General features: G+C 40.5%; 1 protein-coding gene across 1 annotated transcript in view; it reads right to left on the reverse strand.

Moving 5' to 3' along the window:
- Positions 1-4,231: 4,231 nt before the first annotated feature.
- The window catches only part of musk (muscle, skeletal, receptor tyrosine kinase), a 37,048-nt gene continuing 18,158 nt past the window's right edge, over positions 4,232-23,121 (reverse strand). The window contains exons 9-17 of the mRNA XM_080510538.1: positions 22,475-22,738; positions 22,195-22,382; positions 21,061-21,084; positions 20,874-20,962; positions 15,789-15,963; positions 15,509-15,695; positions 15,238-15,429; positions 11,788-11,936; positions 4,232-5,887 (exon numbers count right to left, since the gene is read on the reverse strand). Coding sequence (XP_080366664.1) covers positions 5,187-5,887; positions 11,788-11,936; positions 15,238-15,429; positions 15,509-15,695; positions 15,789-15,963; positions 20,874-20,962; positions 21,061-21,084; positions 22,195-22,382; positions 22,475-22,738 — 1,969 coding nt within the window. The 3' untranslated portion in view covers positions 4,232-5,186. The remainder of the gene's footprint in view (positions 5,888-11,787; positions 11,937-15,237; positions 15,430-15,508; positions 15,696-15,788; positions 15,964-20,873; positions 20,963-21,060; positions 21,085-22,194; positions 22,383-22,474; positions 22,739-23,121) is intronic.

The raw sequence follows: 23,121 nt of genomic DNA on the forward strand, positions 1-23,121 counted from the left end.
GCTGAACCTGTAACAACAGACTTAATAGATTGCGGGTTTTATCTTCATTCTTATTATGATCATAGTAGCTTACACCCTGAACAGGTGCTAAACATGTTTCACCGCATATTATACACATATGTACATTTGTACTTGTGACAAATAAAAGTATGTGCTGTCGTTTGCATGCACATATTGGCATTGTGATCAGCATGTGAAAAAATGTTTCCCTACATGTGATCCAGATGATGGTTAGAGTACTGTGCTGTTAATTTGAAGTGTGAGCAGCACAAACACTGGAATCTTTCATTGTTATTGTTTCAATCTACTCACATGTGCAGACAGATCATGTGACTGCAGTGAGCATGTGCAGACCCGGATTTCAGAAAAGGTGAATTTCCCCCCCCCATTTTAATTGACTCCCAACACCATAGTTGTAACATTAAACGGATGAAACCCAACGAAATGTTGCTGCATTCATTTGAAAATACCACACAAAGAAGATCCCAGTGTAAAGACACTGTTGATGGGTTTGTAGATTAAAATGAGCATTTTCTTTAGCATTTTTTTCCATGTAAACTCTGACATGGTGCAGATGCCATGTACATGTGTGGTTAGTATGTTTAATTGCTACTGTAAGAGTGATGTCGGTCACTTTACATGTCATATGTGATATGAATTAGCTCTTGAAACAGAGTGCAAATGTTTTCATTGAAAGGAATGTTCTCCCTTCCACTGTGTGTGTGTGTGTGTGTGTGTGTGTGTGTGTGTGTGTGTGTGTGTGTGTGTGTGTGTGTGTGTGTGTGTGTGTGTGTGTGTGTGTGTGTGTGTGTGTGTGTGTGTGTGTGTGTGTGCACACACCGCTGTGTTTATTGTTCCACAGCTTTGGAGTGCTCGCGTCCAGTTGACTGATATATGTCTCCTCGCTTCCTGTTGCTCCCCAAACAGGCCAATCAGCGTCAGTGCAGCCACACAGGAAGTTCTCCTACGCAGTCGCTGAGTGAGGGGGATGTCACATCGCCGTCACAATGTCAATACAGACGCTTTCCGTGCTTTCCATCGTTGTTCGCTGACTGACAAATACGTCCCCTCGGTCAAATGTCCCACCGCTTATGAGGCTGATGGATTAAAGCTTGCATTGGACGGAGCCCAACGTCTTGTTGCCAGCGACATTCATGAGAGACGCAAAAGTCAACACACTGACACCGTTACAAATTTCCGTGCACAAATGTACTGACCCACATCATTGTGTCAAAACAAGAGGCAAAGAGACGCGGCTGCCAAACATTCGGAGCTGCTGTTGCATGTTGGCAGGAAGGTTAGGGAGTCCATTCAGATAAACCTCTTGTTTGGAGAACGGACGGCTGGCGAATTCACTGTGAATGAGTTCTACTTCTCAGCATTTGCAGCTGGCTTTGAGCTGAAACATTTTGGAGACGGTTGAAGGAACTGACTGCAGCTACTACAGATAAGAAAAGGAAACTGTGGCGATGGAAAGAGGACAGATGGACGTGGAACAATAAGTTCCTGGAGATGAAGTGTCTAGACACAAATCAATGGAATGAATCAAGACAACAATGAAAGTAATAAATTGGTAAAAATTGGCAAATAGGAACATGTTTTTTCCAAAGAATCTCTTGTAGCTGTAAATTTACTATAACATTCCAAAATGTTTCATTCCAGTGAGAAATACACACATCTTATTTTTAGCAAAGTTCATCAACACACTGTTTGGTCCTCAAAGATGAACTGATGTTGACCACAATGAAACTATTTATACACAGAACAAGATTTGATGATTGTTACATGACTGACGACACAAGTTGTATCTAATTTGTCACAAAAGCAAACTTATGCAATGATTTCTATCATATTACTCATTTAATTTGTTTTATTCTGTAATCATAACTTCAGCAATCACAGTGCACCTATTAGCACCAACATTCATTCACATTTGTCCTCCTGGAGATTTACCGGTCTAAAACAAAGTAAAAATATCCCACTGGCTTTCGGTACTATAAGACAACTTAAATGCCTTCTTATGAGTGTCAAAACTGCCAATAAAATACAGACAAAGAGTCATTTTTAAGCTATTAATTGAAAAATAGACAATCATTATTTTCATTTTAATCCCCTCAGGCTTTAGAATGATCATATAACAAGTCATAATTATTGTGTATGCACTTTAAACATGGGAGAAATATACATATTGTAAAATGGGATGTTTAATATAATTTCAAAGTGAGAAAGAATTTACTCAGGACCGGTCACTGAAAACATCTTGATGGAGAATGATAGAAGAGCTTGCAAAATATTTTGTATTGACAGCAGCCTGAAAAAAAGCCAAGATTTTCTTTCACAAGGGTTAGGGTTAAGGGTTACCCTAGCACTTTTTGTCTACCTTAAATTTAAAGCAAATGTGGATCAGATAAATAAAAATAATATGGATTATTGTATAGCTGAAGTATGTCACACATCCTGTGCAAGAATGCAGTGGACATGTGTGGGGGGCAAAGAACAAAAGAACAGAAAGCACAACAGGCACAACTGATTTTGGTCTCGATTCTGTACGAGTTGGCAATGAAAGTGAGGAGAGAGGGAGGAAATAGGAGTGAGAGAGTCACAGCCACAGTTTAGAGAGAGAAGACGGACGACGAGTACGAGGCCAAACTCCATACTCCTCACTCTAAACTGTTTATAACAGGCATCCCCCAAAACACACATACACAATCCCACACAGTCCTCGGTAACTCTTGCACACAAACACACATTCTTGTGCTCAAGGATTCAAACGGAGGCTGTGGGACAAAGTTATATGGACCAACCTAAATAAAAGCAGACATATCTTTTTTCATTAATGTACAGCAGAGTTTTCTACGCCATCTAATCCCCTCCGGTCCCTCCTGTGGTGAGAAATGACACTGCAGCATCCATATGGTGGAAGACTTGCACATAATTAATAATAATAATAATTTAATTAAATAAACAGAAAGAGGCACTGAAACGAGAATGAGATGAGACAAATAAATAAATATTTGTTTCTTTTCTTAAGCAACAAAGATGATTTACCCATCAAGATAATGTTCAATAAAACACTAAATTAAAAAGAGAGAACTCTGAATGCAATGTTGTTGTTTTTTAAATGAAAATGAAATGTGATACTAATGCACTTAGTCTCATCTGAAACCACAACACTGAATTTTGGCTTTTGTGTGTCGGCATAGATCTCATATCAGTGAGTAATGAGGTACGTACCCCACCTTCATGTCCAAACTCCCATGCTGCATCTTTGAATGGGACAGGAATGATATTCCCTTGCTGCACAGGGCCAGGGGGGAGCAGCTGAAGCAAGAAGGGGTCCCTGGTATCACTAGCAAGTTAGTGGACCAGCACATCTCCAAAGAGGACCTGGCTCTGCACTGCAGGAGGCGGACAAGCAGGGAGCCACAGACTGTCATCATGATCGAGGGGCTGCTGAATGAGCTGATGGGCGTGAAGGACAGAGACCTTCTTGGTGTGCCTCTCTTGGACCAGGAGACGATGCAGAACATCTGGAGGGTCCAGAAGAGGCACGTGAAATGTATTCAGGACCAACCGGGTGTGCCCCTCTACACAGAGACGGGCTGTACCACCACCAAGGAGGGACTCATTCTCCCTAAATACCGCTGTGAACATCTACAGTAGCAAGGTGCTTGGAAGGAATCTTGTCCCTCTTTTCACAGAATGTAACAAACGGGAGACCTCTCGTGGAGTCTAACAAGTTTTTATTACCCCTAACTTGCATGTTCTCTTCTCTAAATCTTCCTCGTGCCCACATACATGAATACATCAGTTCCTAATATGATCACATCGCCACCTTTTAGTCAAGCATCAGTCTTTCTTGAAAATTGCTGTTGTGAAAATAATTTATGTTCTCACCAACAAACATGGCTCATATTGAAATTTCTATATTTGAACACCACTTAAACTTCTGAAGAATAATCTAAATACCATTAAATTCTGTTTCCCTTGAACAAACAAAATATCCTCTCTCCTGATTGGCTGTGAAATCCGTCAATTTTAGATAAGCAGCGCCTTTTTTTCATTGACTGAACACAAGGGTCTTTTTCACCAGATATCTCTGGGTAGGGGAGACGCTATGTGTGATTTGTAGATGAAGAAAACAATCTGTGACTTGTGTGGAAGAACTTCACATCGTTCCAGGTGCACAAATATGTTTTTCACCAGATTTATTGCAACAATTGGAGGAAAAATATCAACATGACAGTCTTTTAATCTGTGACATGTAAAACAGGATTTGTGCACCTGTAATTAAAAAGTTGTGACTTTGTAAGTGTGGTGTTGAGTTTGTGGAGAGAAAATAATTTTACAGGTACACAAAACAATTCTACAGGTAAACAACTCATAGTACATAACTACAAATTCAATTTTACAAGTACCCAAACCTTTTTCACAAATAATACCGCTATAAGAAACACACATGAATGGATATCTGTTGAAAGGTTCTGCATAGTCACCATTATGAGATTTTCAGACAACGGGTCAGAAATGTTTTATGAACATGTGTTAAAGCATTGGATCAACTACCACTACAACAAAGAATGTAAAGAAAAGGAGATAAAACGAGAATGCCCCAAAATGGAATAGCAACTTATCCATAAAATAATCATCAGTCTTGGCATAAAGTGATTGTGTGCCACAGTGGAATTTACTAGAGGTCCTAAAACAAATTGTATATGTACATTGCTGCACTTGCTATCATCAGACAGTTCCTCTGACCCGTTCAATGGAAAAACATACCCAATACTACTATTCTGCTATACTTACTCTCTAAAGCTAATAAAACAAAGTAAAAAACATACACACACATTTGAAGGTTTAGCAAATGTCTGCTTGTTAAAATGATGAAGGCCCTTCCAAACAATTGAAATGCAAAACTTCTAGCGTAACGTTTTAATGGTCTGGGGTCAGTCATTGAGTTTTATCCGTACATTTAGTATAATCTAAACTGAAAGAAAGTCCAGGGTGGGAAATACACCAGGTTATCTCTACTGAAAACAATCTAGGACAAATGTCAGTACTAATTTAAAGTCTGTCTTCAGGCAGATCAAAAGATAACTCCAGTATCTTTTGGTTTTCATGTGCGTTTTTTGTTGTTGTTTTTTTGGGGGGTTTTTTTATCACAGGGGAAAACATTTTCAGGTCAGCTAGCCCTCAGCCTCTGGTTCAGCGCTTATGCTCAGTCTGTTTTCGTGCATACGCTCCAGTATCCGATGTATGCTGCTGAAGCTCGGCCTGTCTGATGGGGGCGTGCTCCAGCAAAGCCTCATCAGGTTGTACAGCTCCAGAGGACAGTTCTCGGGGCTGGAAAGAATGTGACCGTCCCTCACATAGTAAATAACCTCTTCGTGACCCATGCCATAATAGGGCTGCATCCCATGGGAGAAGATCTCCCACAACACCACGCCGTAGGCCCACACATCTGATTCAGTCGTGTAGCGGTTGTAGAAAATGGACTCCGGCGGCATCCAGCGGATGGGGATGGCATCGTTTTCATTGGCTTTGTAGTAATCAGCTGAGTAGATGTTTCTTGAGAGGCCGAAGTCGGCGATCTTCACCACCATCTCCTCTCCGACGAGGCAATTGCGCGTGGCGAGGTCGCGGTGGACGAACTTGCGCTCTGACAGGTAAGCCATCCCCGCGGCGATCTGCTTGGAGATGGACAACTGCTCGTCACAGGAGAGGGCGCCCGCCTCCATCTCGGAGGAGAAGCTGCGACCAGAGAGGCTGGCTCTGCTGAGGGTGCGCACCGACTGGCTCGGGGATCTGCGACGCAGGAACTCGTTGAGGTCGCCATGGGCCATGTACTCAAACATCAAGCACATGGGTTTACCCACTGCACACACGCCTGCAATGAGAGGAAATATATAGAGGTTTGTATTTCATTTATTGGCCCAGAGAAGACTTTATTTATTTAAAGGCATGCTACTTAAAGGCTTTCATTTTAACGGTAAAAGTCAGATCATAGGTTGTATATAGACCTGCAACTTATTGATACTTAAAAACATCAAGGTTAAAACAGATAAAACAGATTTTGACCCAGATCCAGACACCATTTACATGAAAACATTCACAAGAAAAAAACGTAAAACTGTGATCATTTTTTTCTGAAGGGCTTGTCTTAGTTGACACTACAACAATTCACAGCCTGTCTGATTAAATGCCGCTTGCTTGAGCCAGCGATTGGGAACAAAGTGTTCTAACAAGCTCAGTTTACACATTTTAACCTATCATCCAGCCTTGCTGAGGCATACTAAGTGACGGTTGATTGTACTTTTGACCTTCCACTACACTACTAATGCCCCATTTACACAACATTTTTAAATGAGAATGCAAAACTTCCATTGTGTTTTGGGAGTGTGTTTACACGGGAAGGGAGCTCGGAACCACTGAAAACACAACTTTTTGAAAACGGCTCCCGAGGAGGAGCTTTCCAAAGAATGCTCCAATCCTTATTTCTGATTCTTTCGCTCCACATGCAAGAGTAGGTGGACAATAACGACAATGGCAGCTTCCAGAGTGACATGACTCCCAGTCCATATTCTCCTGGGACTTGTTAGTTTTCTTGTAGAGAGTCACCCGTGATAGTAATTCATCTTTGTCGTCTGTCCATATGAATGTTTGTGTGCTCGTCATTGTTAATGTTTATAGCATATTGTACTCTGCACTCATTTGTGTGGTTTCATAACAAAAACAAACAACACCATCTTCTTGTGGCCCTACATGACATTAGGGTTTAACGTGTTGCTGTGTCAACGAGAAACTTTTCAGTTGAAACATTGCCTTATAAACAGAGCCCTAGATTTACAAAAAATATTTGTCACATAGAGCATGAGGACCTTTTATTCTTGAGGTTCTTATATCAGAGATCTGACTCATTTCTAACAGTTAAAACAACAACAATTAGCGATCTCAGTTGCTATAAGGTTCGAGAGCAGTTTGGAGAACTGTTGCCCACATGCTCCTCTTCCAATTTTTTAAAAGATGTGTCACGGATACCAAAACAAAGACTTGGACCTGCATTTTCCCAGTGGGTTTGAGGGGCTGAACACAACTCACATAAACATATTGGTGACATCATTAATATGTGCTACATAAACAGTATTTTTCTTCTACAGTGACACATAATGAGCTCATTCACTGTAAAAGGTAAATAAATATCAGGCTCGGCGATAAACACAGATGAAACTACTGGTTATGTGCACACATTCACAAATAAATCCCCAGAGTGCAGTCTTACGTTAGCAGCGGGATGTAAACAGTGTATTTCTTGTGTTTTCTGAGCCTGTCGGTGCTGCTGTGTGATACAAACACAAAGACGTGAGTCACACAGCTGAGGCAGCACTTCCCGTAGACTTTGTCTGATGAACACAACTTTGCAAAGCCCATAATATACTTTTGACTTGAATATTAATGTTGGAAATACAATATTTGTTCTCGCAGACCGGGAGGAATAAACATGCCATAAAATGTTGAGGAACCAAAATTAAATGTTTGGGTGAACCAGCAGGTTGGCAAAGTTCACCAAATTTATTTTAGTTCATTCCCTACTTATTTGCCTTTCGAAAAGCATGGCTGTGTGCTTGTTTATACATGCATTCCTTTAAATGCCTTTTTGGACATGCGAATTAGAGCATACACTGTGGAAGCTGTTGCAGAGTCTCGGTCACCCAGCATAACTTGTGGACGGCCCATTCATATCACGTGGCATCCACACATGAGGATTTCTTGCACTTTTTTGGGATACAACTTTACCAAATCGCTAGGTTTTAAAAGACAGTAACACTCGTACCTTACTGAGGAATATCAGTGACGAACCTGCTTTAAAGGGAAGAAAGTCATCACACAGTTACCTCTTGAACCAAACCTCACACTGCCCTCTAGGGACTTGCACTGCAAATCAGAGATTGCTCGGAGGTGATGTGTAAGAAACTATAATAATCTTAAGTCCATATAGAATGCACTGTGGTGGGCCTTATAACATTGTGTTGTCAAGATTGTGTTGATACTTGTAATAGCACTGTTTTTGCATTTATTCAATAAGGATTCTGCATCTGGCAGACATATAAAATGTATGAGATGCATCTCTACTGATATGACTCAGTATAGTCTCCACTCACTGGGAAAAGTTCCCGCTTTAAAACTGCAGCAGGTCAGAAGGAAAACCAAGAGTCTGCTCTTTGCTTCCATTGTCCGACACGGGATTGTGTAGCATGAATTTTCCGGCATAAATATGAGTCCTATTGTTGCGAGGCATGTGAACAACAATATTAGGCATAAATCACCTGGTGCAATTGGGTTCTCCATCATGAGAACATGCAAATGTAGCTCCGGTAGGTCATGGCAAGTATGATTAATACGATTCTGGTGGCTTAAATCACTTAGTTTCTGTTTCAAGCTATCTCGGTAGGTAATATAATAATTATTGACATTTTCCAGCTTTCACTTAATAGAATCACTCAGAATTGTAATCTCATGCAAATCAGACATTTTTAAGCTCAATGCTGAAATTCCTGATTCACATGAATTAAATGGTTTCAGACATTATTGGTAATACCAAAGCACGATAGTCAATGTTGAGTGGAGGCTTATCGAACTGTCATGATTCAATATGCATAAAAATCCATTACAATATCTTATTTGAAATAACATACAGAACTACCCTCCATTTATAACCCATTTTTCAAACCTTATATTAGGTAGAAGAAGGCATGGCAGGAAATACTGGTCTAATTCTTCAACCGATGTCTCCTTTCTAACATCTAATCATCTTTCTTTATTAGGTAACTAGTACACACCTCAGACATGAGACATGAGACACGAGTTAGCACTGATTGACCCTCTTTGTTAGATGCAATCCATCAGTTTATGGATCCATATCAAGACCAAGCGAAAAGTCTAAAAAGAGATTATACAGTTGTTTTTGTGGATTTAAGAATTGAGGTGCAAGCAGCAAAAATACTTTTATATCTCACCAAAGGCTAGAAAAGTGTAGTTGCAAGCTGCTTTACACAGAAGACAACTGGTGAAAGTTAAATTGAAGAGCAGGCGTGGAGGTCACGCTCACTTAGTTCATGTCCTGTGGGTCACCGAGTGGGACAGCTCCCCAGAGAACTGGCTCTGATTACTGCTACCGCTACCGTTCCTGTGCGTGTGCGTGTGTGTGTGTGTGTGTGTGTGTGTGTGTGTGTGTGTGTGTGTGTGTGTGTGTGTGTGTGTGTGTGTGTGTGTGTGTGTGTGTGTGTGTGTGTGTGTGCGCGCGTGTGCGCGCATGCGTGTGCGTATTGCCAGAAACAAGTCATGTAGCAGCCTTGGCTGAAGGTCAGAAGCTGGATTAAAATGTTTCTCTCCATCGCTAAATATACAAAAGACAGAGGCCTCATCCTGCACACACACACACACACACACACACACACGCACACACACACACACACACACACACACACACACACACACACACACACACACACACACACACACACACACACACACACACACACACACACCAAAGTAAAGACATATGGCATCTCTAAATTTGACACATAATGTAATGAGGATATATGCATATATTTTCCACCATGATTTGCAGTGTATTATTAGTCTTGAGGGTAATTAGAGGTTAAGGAAGTAATCTCGCCAACTCTGGTTTCATGCGCTTCACAGTTTGCTGTGAGTGTGTCTCTCTTTGGACGACCCACATCAAACATCTCTGAGGTAATAACACTTTTTTCTCAAGTAAATATTTCTCAACCTCGGAGCTGCAAACGTCTATTTCTTTCATCACAACCGGTGACTGATGGCTTTGTTTACTCTCTGGCAACATCAAAAAAGAGCCTGTTTGTGTCTCTTAAGGTCTTCCAGGAAGTATATTTGGCTGTGAGCTGTTTGGTCTAGATTAGACATGCTGCACAAGTGGAGATAAACTTTAATAGCGGATATTTGTTTTACGAAGGCTGATAAAGGCACATTAGTCGTCAAGCAGCACTTGTTTCAGACATATAGTTGACTCTGGATGTGTTGTGGGTTTATAGTGCTTACGAGAAAATAGATCTTAAAAAAAAGAAAAAAACTGTGAAAAAATTGGTTCTGGAGGCAAGACCACCTCTTTGGTTCAGTGAGGCCAAGTCAAGATAAATGTGCTCTCGAGACCAAGACCGATCTAAAGTACTCCAGTATTAACCAGAAGTATTACAACACAAGTTTAGCAACTAAATGTTCAAAATACAAAAAAGTGTGGAAGGTAAAATGGGTTTGAGTTTGATTGTCAGTCTTTCTAACATTTTAGTTGCTCATTTTTACCCACTTAAATTTCTTCTTCTTTTTTTTTTTACTTATTTATTTGTGAAAATGTGATGTAAACAAAGAATGATTTTTTTGTTATGAGTAACTGAGAAGTGGGACGTTCAAGAAATACACCCAGATGCTAATATGGCCTCATGGGAAAACAGCATTTTTTCATGATGTACTCACAATAAACTCATTTTATCACAGTTCAGTAGTATTTTCATACATGTAGAAGCAACATCTATCAATAATCTTTGCTTTTAAAGCATTATGTCATCCATTTGTTGATTTATGTGGGTGATGACATTAGTTTTTATTCATCTGGAGATTTTCAGGACTCAAACTTGTTGGCTGTTTCTTTTTGAAATGTGAAACACTCCTCACTGGGTTATGGGACTTTCCTAACTGGTAGCTCTACAATTTTTCAGCTGCATGAGCCCGCCATAATAAGTCCTCATAAATAGCTACACACTGACAAAAATAAGGCTGAACATGTCTATGTGTATATTAAACATCTTATTTTTTGTTTCTATGGGAAGTCACTTATTTGAAACAAATATAAGTGAGTAAAATGGCTTCACTTATATCACCTATGATAAAGACCTACTGGCTTTTACAATGCATTTCTCCAACATAAAAACTATTAAAATCTTACATGCTCATATTAGACATCCACAGGTTCTAAAGTCAAACTCTGCTAAAGCACACACTGAAGAGTGACGACAGTCTTACAAAGTTTTTGAAAATCAATATGTTTGCAAGATATTCACAGGTCCCAGACAGGTGGTTTTAGTCCTTGAAACACTAAACAAAAACTAGGGATTTAGTTTATTTGATTTTTTTTTTTTTGTAAACTAACCTGCCATGAACTATGATGCAGAATTAAGCAGCCGCACAGCTAAACTTCTCCAGTTTGTTGTTTCTGTTTGGGCCTTCATAAAGGTATTTAATCCAGCAAATTTTATTCAATTCAAGATCATATAGATTAAAAGCTGTATACTCCCCTTATTGTCGTTTCAATATTCCCACAGACTGCTTGCTGTTCTGAACAAGGATCGTGGGAATCTACTCAAGTGAAAAGCAGTGGATGGAAAATATTCCTGAAGCCAAAAAGGATAGTTAACCACTGTGTGCACCTTGTGATTTGGACTGAGCATCACTTTTCAAAGCCCAACAGATTTTAAGAGAAGATTTGGGATGAATAAATAATGTTCTGATGGATCTATCACTGCTCATGTCCATTGCTCATGTACTACCTGCCCTTTCTGTGTCTCTTCAACGCCTCCTTGTCTCTTTTTCTTTGTATTCCAATATCTGTTTTTGCGCTCTCCTTCTCCCCTGAGCGAATGCTGAGTTCCAGCACTTATCTGATGTGAAATCCAGCTGTGATTACACAGCCCCTTTTGGAAATCTTTCAGTCTGCACTCTTCTTCTTATCACTTCTCCTTATGGACACGAACTAACCTAGGAGTCGGACGATGTTGGGATGGTCAAATTCGGCCATGAGAGCCGCCTCTCGCTGGAAGTCGTTCTGCATGTCCGTTGAGGCTTCTTCCTTCAGCATCTTCACTGCCACCATGGTGAACGACTCCAGGGGCAGCAAGGCTGGTGCTCTGTGGCAGACACACAAACACACAATTACTCAGTACAATACAAAACAATATGTGCATTACACTATTAAAATATTGCACAACCTGCAAAGCAAAAAACAGATTTTTCCAAGCTTTTAAAATGTCCCCCGAGTCCCAAACAAAGAACCCAGCAAAAACTGTAAAAGTGGACCGTAAATGTCAGTTATTGGGAGGAAACGTGCATGCAACACACATAAAACTGCACACTTCCTGTTTTGCCTCGAATGAGGGGCAAACTTAAGTCAACGGGCCGTTTCTCAATGAAGATTCATATATAATTTGGACACAAAAACAACATGACATACACACTCAAGACATATGGAAACACTCAGTCGCTTAGAGACAAATACACTCACACACAAGCCAGAAAACTAAAGACTTGAAGCTCATCGGTCAGATAAGAGGTTATGTACATTTATATCTAACTGCGTGTCAACATGTGTGCGTACGTGCTACCAGAGCTTTGTATGATTCTTTATCTGACAGGTTATTGTTTCAGGAAGTGGCTTGTGTTCACAAACAGCTTGAGGTTTGTGTGTCAGTGCTCTCCTACACTCTTGGTAATGAAGACCAATAAAAGTGTTCGAGTTTCAGAGAAAGGATGTGGTTTGAACGTGACGACATTTCGGTCAGTCTCTCATTTCCAAAAAAGAGGCTTTAAATTGCCAAGACATTTAGTTTGAGGGTTAAGTGTTAAGTAATTGATGTTTTAGGTTACAGAGTTTTAGTAAACCTTTTCACACAGTGAGATTTTAGAGAGGAATGTTGGGCCGTAGTTTGGAAGGCATCCAGAACTATGTTTAGAGAAGACTGCAATGTGACATTTGTCACTTTCAAACATAATTGAAGTTTTTTTTTTTTTTTTCATTTTATCATGTTTTTCGCCATCATATTTTCTAAAAATGATTATATTTCATATGACAATAATGTGCGCTGCCTTTACATGCCTATTCTTAAGATATATATTACATGTGCTTGCTTAACTGTGTGCCAGCTGATCTATCTAATATATCCACTCAGGACAAAGGACAAGTAAGTTATATACATTATTTGCTTGCTCAACATGCCTTGTTTCTATCTACCAGTCTCTCTTTTAGACTATTAGATTGAGTCTAGATAAACACATATCATCAGTTCAACAAAAACTAGATGTACTGTATGTATATAATCAAACAGAATAGCCATTAATGAAACTGTATTCAGCAATGAATAGGTCGAGCCTGCCTTCAACAGCTTAAATGAACAAGGCATTTAGGAGCACAAAGTCTTTCGACATTATTCTAGTATTTTAGAATTTGGCCCAAGATGACTGGAAAAACATTGGAACCGGGAATATCTTACTTGTCCATGCACTTAAATTACTGTTGTCAAGAAGCACCTCAAGGAAGACATTGAACCTAATGTCCCGACATGTTTAATAATACAAAAAAATGTGCGTGTATGTGTTGAATTCCCAGGGGTGTCCATATACTGCACCATTCTAATTTTCGCCGAGGGATTACCAGCAAGCCTCAAGGACATCAAATCTGATCTCTCAGATTTGATTAGCCACACAACTTCGGTGCTACTGTTTAAAGGCCACAAACTGTTATAGCACTATGTGAGCAAGCTATCATCTATCTGTTGTGCTCTACTTATTGATGTCAGACCTGCGTGGTGTTTGTGTTACATGCCGGACAGAACGAAAGATGATGTATACTGCAAAGGCAATGGATTGCTGCTGAAGACACATGAGAAATGGACACATTCCTGTTGACATAAATGGATGTCATCGTGTTAAACTTCTCAATAAAAGTCCTGAACCTTTTCTTAAAAAGCAAAACTCCCCTTTTACGTTGTGTGGGTCAAATACAGACAAGCGATCAGGGACATTATGAGAGTGAGAGGGACTCGTGTGGGGGAGTAAAATCCCAAAAGATACAGCTTGACAAGGTTATAATATATCTACAGCCAGTCAGTTTTGCTGCTGTGAGTGTCCACAGATATTTGGCTGCGGTGGCTGTGGCGTGTTTAAGTGGCTGCAAGGACAAAGCTGCTGATTGACTGATTTGTGATATTTCAGAAACAAAACGTTGACCCCGGTGTTAAGTTCGATCGAAGGGATTAGTTTGGGACACTTGCGCAAGGAAAGTGACACCTGTGACACCTCTGCTTGTGACTTTGTGAATGACGCAGCAGTTCTCAGAATGACCCGGTCGAGGAATGCTGTCCTCCTTTCTGTCTCCGTCGCGTCTCATTCCTTCAACCTTTTCCTCAGCCGTCATGTCAGGCCACCACATCAATGATGATGATTCATTGTTAAATATCAAATCAAGCAAGGCCTGTTAACCTCTTGTCTTCTCATTTTCCTCATTTTTGTTTTCAAGTATGGTGGCAGGCCTCCCTCTGAGGGGGAAATCGAGAGGTTCAGTGGTGCAGCGGGGATACGACCCCACACATTGTTAGAACTGATGACCAATGATAACGAAAGTCTGCAACCTTTCTGACCGAAAGAGACGTTGTTTTGACACTTGCCGCCAAATAGAACTTGTGTGGCGCCACAAAACATGCTTAACCATTCAAAAAATGTAAATAACTAAACAGATTATAGGAATGATTTTGCTATTCATACAAGAACTGCATTTCAGGTTCAATTGATTAAGTTTTGGTTCTGACACTTTTAAGCTTCTTCTTTTTCACCTATTTCAGTTTTTTTCCTACTTTCTACCAGTTGTTGTTTTAGCAGTTCATCCAAGTGTAGCTGTTTGTCTTTGCAATTTCTGTGATAAACACTTTAGACCCTCAACAGTTTTGATTCTTGTAGATCATCTTGACAATTATTTTCTTGAACTTTAATTTTTTGTCTTTTCTTTCCTAGTTGCTTTAAGAATTTTTGCATCAAGAGTTTCACTTTTTAAAGCTTTTTTCAGATATTGTATCCATATTTAGCTATTTTATCTTTATTTTCTGAGCCGTTTATAGCCAGAGCACTGGATTCTATAGAAGCTTCTGGGAATTACTATAGAGGAGTCACGTGCGGCTTCAGAGCCACCACTTGCAGAGCCCTGGCTCATGCTATATGTGAAAAACAGAAAGTCCAGCATTGAACTCAAAATAACTCCATGGCGTGGGACGAAGCATGTGTGGCGTGAGAGTTGGGGGTTAGAGAGGCACAATGCGGATTCAGATGTGTGTGTGTGTGTGTGTGTGTGTGTGTGGGGGGGGGGGGGGGGGGGGGGGGGGGGGGGGAGTCAGGAAAGTCCCTTATATACATCCTACATTTCCTCTCTCCTCCTGCACTCACCTGGCTTGGAAAACCCTTCCAAAGGCTCCCTCTCCAATATCTCTGACATATTGGATGTTGTTGCGGGGATACTCCAGGACCAGCAGCTTGGAGTTCAGCAGCAGTGGGACGCGCTGATACATGGGGTTGGGATGAAGTCGATCCAGCAGGAGCTCAGACGGAAGAGCGCTCAGCGTTGGGGTCTCCATCGCTCTTTGGAGGGGGAAATCAGAGCAGGTGGTGAAATGAAGTCGAAAGCAGACGGGAATCATTGCACTGCGCCATCCGCCACCTCTTCCGATTCCTCCACTGTTTCCTCTGCCTGCGGCAGGCGAGGATGATGATGGTCAGGAAGACGGAGGTTGCGAGCGCGGTCAGGACAATCACGATGACGGACATGGAGTAAGCTGGAGACGACACGGTGGTTGTGGGAGGGAGACGGGGAGTCTGGCGAGGGCCCGCTGACTCCGGCTTTACGACTGACAGAAACAGATGCGGCGACATCACACAGTGGGCTGGTGAAGTTTACACAATGCTGGCGTTGATGAGTTTGTTGTTCCAGAAGCCAATACCTGATGCTGTGAATGTTTCCCCACACAATGGCACTGCACAGTACTCCCAGCGAATGTTTGGATTTGTGGTGAAACACCACGGCTTGTCACTGATTCCTCCCGGGTTCCTGCAGTAGTTTTCAGAATTCCTCAACTCCGGAATGACGTCGACAGAGAGGCGATGCTGGTGAGGGATCTGAAATAGAAAGGGTCATTTGAAAGAAGTGAGTTTTCTTGAAGTTTCCCTCACCCAAGTAACTGAAAATGTTTCAAAAACACAATAGAAAACCAGCTATCATAAGATGGGGAAAGATGTTTTCATTTTGGAAAAAAAATTTATAAAATTGAGCTCCAGTCTGGAGAAGATTCAGACTGGACTTGTAGAATCAGAAAACAATTACTTTCTCTGTGTATTTTGTGTGTTTTAAACCACAAATACAAATTAATCACAGGTCTTCAATGATGTGTGTTTATCAACCATGCTAAAACTAGAGTCAGCATAACAATCAGAATCACAATACTTCAAGGATTTAATTGAAAATATATCAAATGTATTATTTATGTTATTATATGTAATAAATCAGATTTATAAGGATTACAAGGATAAGGTAATCAGGCACAAAATAAATAAAGAAAAGTTAATCCAGTTATGTACACCATTCATGTTGCATATATGACGACCAAAAAGATAATCATATTCACCCAACTCAACAACAACTTTTTGAAAAGTTAAAAACATGATAACACACTACGATTTTAAGTCGTCAGTTACTGCTTTGTTTTGCAAAACATTTCGTGTGTGTTTTCAATGCTCGCAACTAATATCAAATAATGTTAAACAATGGCCTCATGCTTAATATCTGGAAAAGCAGCCACATCATTGAAGGGACAATTATATATTCTGCTGCAGGGAAACATACTCCCTGTCAAAGTGCATGTTTTCTATCTCGTCTGTTTCCTGTGTTATTTTGAAGTCTCATATTGTCTCGTGTTTCAGGCTCCTTAACTTCCCTTCTCCTTGTCCTGTGGGTGTGTGTGATTGCATTCACCGGGTGACAGCACCATATACTGGGCCACTATAGTGTGTATTGTGTCGGTTCTCCAGACTGCCACATTTGTCGTGATGAAACAGCTGATAAAATATATTGTGAAATAATGGTGAATGAAAATGAATGGTGGTGCTCGGTAGCAAAAAAGAAGTACCAAGCATTACTGCTCAGTTTCAAACTCATAGATTCACCCTGTTCAGAATGTTGCCTGGTCATTACCAACAATACCACAATGTTCACTTCGTTTTGTCTTCTTTGTTAGCTTGATATTGGTTATTGCAGTTGAGGTTGGGAAAATCCCTATAACCTTTCTACCTCAAGGATAAACATAAACCCTCAATGTCCAGTTAAATTAAGAGACTCATTCAAAAAGGCTGCAGGACCTTCTGACTCAAATAAATATTGAAACTAAGAAAAACTTTTCAAATCACTTAAAACGTTTTTTTTTAAGGCTTCATGTTGGACCCACCGTGGGGTTACAGATTATTATTCAGAGGCCAAAAAACCTTCTTCTGTGGGACATTAAGGATTTTTGCTTTCGCTTCTGCGGACTAGATTGCCAACTTAAATATTGAACATCTGCTGTATTTTACTGCCTTAAGCTGTAATCATCAAAAAGACCAATGGTCAAATGTATCCTGAGAGACATTGGGGATACGACTTGAAAAGTCCACCTTCAACACATGTTGCTGTTGCTGAATGGGTCAAGGCAGCTGCTCGCAGGGATGATTTGCAAATAGTGCGAGGAATGTAAAAAAAAAACAACAAGTCCCCATACCAGAATGATTCATTTGGTGACTTTACACTGTCTCCTGAAGTAATCCAATACTTTTGGACACAAATCTATCCATTCATGAGCCATCAACATTATTTGTTGGGTATGAGTAAACGACTAATGCTGTTGCTTTTCTATTATATTGGAGGAGATAAATGACCTTTGAAGGTAACAGTATCTTCCCTCATTAGGCGGATTTAGGAAATCCTTGCTCGGTCGACGGTCAAATGAATCGAGTTTTAGTCATCACAGTTTATCTGAATTCATGTCAAATGAGTAATTTAATGTGACAGTCGTTCTGTGGCAGATTTCACAGACTTCTTGAATGCAGCAGTTGTCTGCCTGAATCACTGAGCATGCCAGGAGGATGACAAAGCCCTTTAGAGTAGCTTTGGCGTATTAGTAATGTTTTAAACATTTCGGCAATGAGGCTGAATCAAAGTCGGACTTCTATGACTCAGCATTGAAATGTGACAGACCTCACTCCACTCGTGTAGAAATGTGATCTTTACATGTGGAGTGTGGAAGCCTGTACTCATTTCCTGCATGGCTGCTGAATATTTTACATCTATTATGAGGACATTAAATCAAAAACATCTTGGGCCTGAAGTGCAGAAAATGAAGTACGACTCAATTCTGAGTTATTTTGAGTTGTAGGTTTTATAAATACAGACAAAGCAGAGGAAGTATAAGCAGCTTCTCCTCATACTGTATGTTCGAAAGTAACATCTGGCTGTTCGAATGAGTTGGGGATGGATGAAGTATGGGTGGCACATTTTGGTTCAATAAACTGTAGTTAATTGAACCCATTAGGTTGATTAAAAGCTTTTTTTTAACTTGATTTTCAACTTTTCATTGTGACAGATTTTTTAAAACGGAAACACTGGAGGGTCTTAATAATCCCCCGAGATACTGCACATCCTAAAAGGAGTTAAAATTCCTCCCCTGGAACTCATTAAACCTTCAAAAACTCACCATTGCACAAATGTTGCATATTACTACTATTCCAGGAAAATACATCTCCTCCTTCAAGTGGCTCACATGCAACACGATGTTGTTCATTAGACACAGATCTCAGTGAAAATGAAAATTGTCTTCCTTCGCAGCCACACACACAATTGTTTTTGCCTCTGCTCTTCGGATACACAAACCTCAGCTTGTTTCGCGGTCTGTACTCTACACCAACTGTGTCAAATTCATTTTAGCTCAGGGGGGCCACACACAAGCCTGTTAAATCTCTTGAACTTTTTTTTTTTGCTAAATATTTCATAAACATTATCACTTTCATTAATGGAAATCAACATCAATATAAAATCTTATGTGCCACAGTGCTTCTCCCTGGACCGGCGTGCACAAAAGCTTCTCACTTTTAATAGCGGCATTATTCCAATAGTGTTCAGCGAGCACATATCAACATAAAAGCCATAACAACTAACCTGGTGTGGCTTTTATGCTGTTGCTCATGCTTGCAATGCTGCATTTCCTGGATTCATTGTTGCATTGTTGGAAAACATTTTTTTTTTCCTCTGGAATTATTATTTTCTTTACAGGTTTTCTCTTGCTACAGATTGCATCACGAGTGAGGTGGGTTTTGGTCCATGGGTCTTTTGTTTGACGTCTTTGCATTACATCATTGATTCCCAACCGGGGCGGCGGCTCCCACAGCAGTTGTGCTTGATTGCTGTTTCCCACTCCAATGTGTGTCACCTGTGCCTAAATGTGGTTTTGTGTTTAGTTTGTCTGTATTTTCAAGTGTTCTTTTTAATAAAACATTTTAATAACAAATCTGGCACAATATCAGGAAACACATTTAACCTTGTGTGTCGCCAACCTCAAAGACACTGCAAATTAATTAAACAAAAATCTGGAGAAGAGCAGATTAAACATGAGTTGTATCGCGTGCTGCAAGATGTATTGCCAACACAGACCCACTAACAGGTGTGCAACCCACTTAAAAGGAACAGTGAACATGTTTTTAAGAAGGAACACAATGAAGATGACAATAAGTGGCCCACTGTGTGAGAACTCCTGCATTGTGAGAGCCTGTTGAAATTCGAGTTTTATGCTTTTATGCAATTTGTGATCTAATACACACATGGTTTTGGGTGTGTGTGAAAAATTACTAGGGGACAAAAAAAACACCAAACAATTCATTTGTGAGCTGCGACTGTTAGCCAACATCGTGCAGAGAGAAAAGGAGCGAGAACGAGCTAACATTTGTGAATAGCATTAGGTCGAATGCAATTATGAGGATGTATGTGTGGCGTGAGCAAATGATCTTACAGTGTGTGTGTGTGTGTGTGTGTGTGTGTGTGTGTGTGTGTGTGTGTGTGTGTGTGTGTGTGTGTGTGTGTGTGTGTGTGTGTGTGTGTGTGTGTGTGTGTGTGTGTGTGTGGCGTTGGGGGGGTATTGCAGCCTGTGGACCATATGCGTGTGAAAGCTAATTGCTTCCAGAGGCAGGATGTGACATTATCAGCCCCTCCCTCTCTGCTGACCTGGCACACACACTCACACACACACACACACTGCACAGGAGAGTAGTAATAGCTCACCCAAACAGAACCTCTCACAGAGTAAAGCCGTAAAAACAAAGGATCTTTTGGGCCACAAGGAGTGTGTGTGTGCGCGCGTGTGTGTGTGTGTGTGTGTGTGTGTGTGTGTGTGTGTGTGTGTGTGTGTGTGTGTGTGTGTGTGTGCGTACGTGCGCGCGTACGTGCACTTTAATCTCTCAGTGAAGAAATCTCCAATAACTACAGTGCAAGTGAGAAATAAATTATGGTGAAATCATGCAGTCAGAAGTATTTGTACTTTAGAATTCAGAAACTAAAATAATAATAAAAAAAAACAGTTGTGCTCTGTATATTTTTTGTATAATCACCAAACTTTCTCAACATTTTATGGACATTGGAGTGATATTTATTAAGTTATTGAAGTTACAAACTGAGGTGTTCTTCAAAGATGAAATTGAGGTGAATGTACTTGAACTATGTGATGCTGCATTTAAACACACACAATCAGACAGACACACACACATGGCTTTCATTCAAGGTGCAAACACAAAAAATGGTTCAGTTTTTGTCTATAAACTATTTGAATACATGAGACAAAACTCGGTGTGTAAGTCTTCAGTTTTTTTTAAATGCCACTCAGTTCCAGCTTGTAGAGCCTCCTTGCCTGACTATTGCACAGGGAGAACATGCCAACACCTTGAGTCAGACTTCAAATTGCACAGTTCTGGGTTTTCTACTTGTCTAAAAGCTGTTTTTGTTTGTGCTGAATTACCTGCTGGTCCCATGGCTGACACTGTATCTCAGACCTGGTCACATTCACCGTTCCTTGGTAGAATCGACCTCTGCCATTGTAACATGTTGCTGTTGACAACACACAGAACAGAGTCACCACTGGATTACCATCTTATTTCTAACAAGTAGTTATTTACTGCTGTGTGACACAGTGTGATGACTCTTACTTGTGATTTGATCTGTTTTGATGTCTGAAATAGGGAAAAAAAAGGTTAACAGAGTCAATGGGAGGAAATAATAGGAGCTGTTAAGTTATTTGGACAAAACAAAAATCAACAGTACTGAGGTCAGTTCAGTACACTTAGGATTTTATTACAGACTGTTGTGCCAAACACACACACACACACACACACACACACACACACACACACACACACACACACACATGCACACACGGTTGTATATTTTGGCTTAGTTTAGCTCAATGACCTCATCAGTATCAGTGACCTGCAGAATAGCGGGCCAGGCTTTATTTGGCCGACAGCACACACACGAGTTTCTGCACCGAGCCAAATCCTGCTTTTGGTTTACATACAGTACGCTCCATTTACTGCCTCAGAACTGCTTTTTTTTCTTTCAACATTGCAGCTCGTCGAGCTGCCCCTTAAGTTATAAAACAGAAATCTACACAAGAGTCCGAAATACCTTGATGTGTTAGTTTCTCTTCCAGAAAATCAAGATATGTTTTGCACCAATTCACTTGTATGGCAAGTTGTAGAATTGTACCCAAAGGTTTTATTTAAGTTTGTCGCACACTGAGGTGGAAAGTAATAAAGTTGAATTTAAAAAGAAAAACCCGACAATAAATAAGTTCAGCTCAAAACATGACGCCACTATGAGAATGTTTACATTGAAGTACGTTTTTAGTGCTGTAATGAATGCGAGTTCATCTTCGAAAATCAGGAAGTTTACCTCAGTGCAATAATAATTTAAATTCATTTCGTTATCAATGAACTCCGTTTTTAACCATCTTAACTGAGACCATTCAAATGTTTTGTTCATGTCCTGCATCGAGTTTGAATGGCAGCAATATGTTCTTTCACCGTTACGTCATTATTTTTCACTGAATATTTTATAAATGAGATCTTGCATGTTCTCCCTGTGCATGCATGGGTTTTTCTCTGGGTACTCAGGTTTCATACCACATTCAAAACACATGAGGTTAACTGGTCTATTTCAATGTCCTGGGATCATGATTTGTGGTTCTCAGCATGATGAGGCAACCTTATAAACTGTGATTCTCATTACTGCGACTTTGTGAAGTACACAAGACTTTGTGTCTTCCTCAGCTCTGATCTTACCTACAAAAGGAACATAAGTACAAGCTTCCGGATCTGTGTGGAGGCTTGGTAAGGTCTGACAGTTGGGCAGCAGGGACTTGGAGGTGTGGGATCCATAGCTGAAGAAACCAGGCTGGATGGAGGTGCTGCCCTCCAGAAGCAGCCACTCCTTGTGACAGTACAGCTCCTTCACTGCTAAGCAGTGCTCCCTGTTTCAAAATGAAAAAATGAAAAAGGGGGATAATGTTAGTCTACGCTTCAATAACTCAAAGTCAACAAAGTGGGAGAGGAACTTCATGACCTGCAGACGGGTTTCGGCGCAGGTCCCAACCCTGAGGGGTTACAGTCTGGGAAGGATGAGTGGCACAGCAGAGAGCGCACCGCGGGGCTACACAGCCCGCTGAGTCCATCCAGCTCCGCCCACCAGCTCTGGACAAGGTACTCCTGCATGTCCTCGGGGTCCGAGTGGGAAGAGTTGAAGAACACCAGCGAGTCGTCACGCAGAACCGTGCGGCAAACATCTCCACGATACGCACTGCAGTAACCCGCCACGCCCTTGTAGAGTCTGGTGAAAGAAGCAGTTTCACACAATGATGAATACATAAAACACTTTGATTTATTGATTCGGATTGTATTCAATCAATTTGTTCGCTCAAGATAGAAGGTAATGTTGCCTTTGCAAGAAATGACTGAAAGAGACGCATTGAGCAATCACCAGAAACTTTGAAATTGTCAAGTACAAAATGTAATGTATATTTACGGTCATGTAAGTCAGCAAGTGCAGGTCATTAACCAGAAAGCCAAGAAAAATTGAGTTTATATCTTAGAAATAATCAAGTTGGAAATCTGTCCACATAATAATAAATTGTACATGAATAAAAACGTCATTGAAATAAAATTTGAAATCCAACTGTACACCACTGGACTTAAATCACAGCTGGAAAAGGT

This window comes from Blennius ocellaris (assembly GCF_963422515.1).
Source record: "Blennius ocellaris genome assembly, chromosome: 15".
Taxonomy (NCBI): domain Eukaryota; kingdom Metazoa; phylum Chordata; class Actinopteri; order Blenniiformes; family Blenniidae; genus Blennius; species Blennius ocellaris.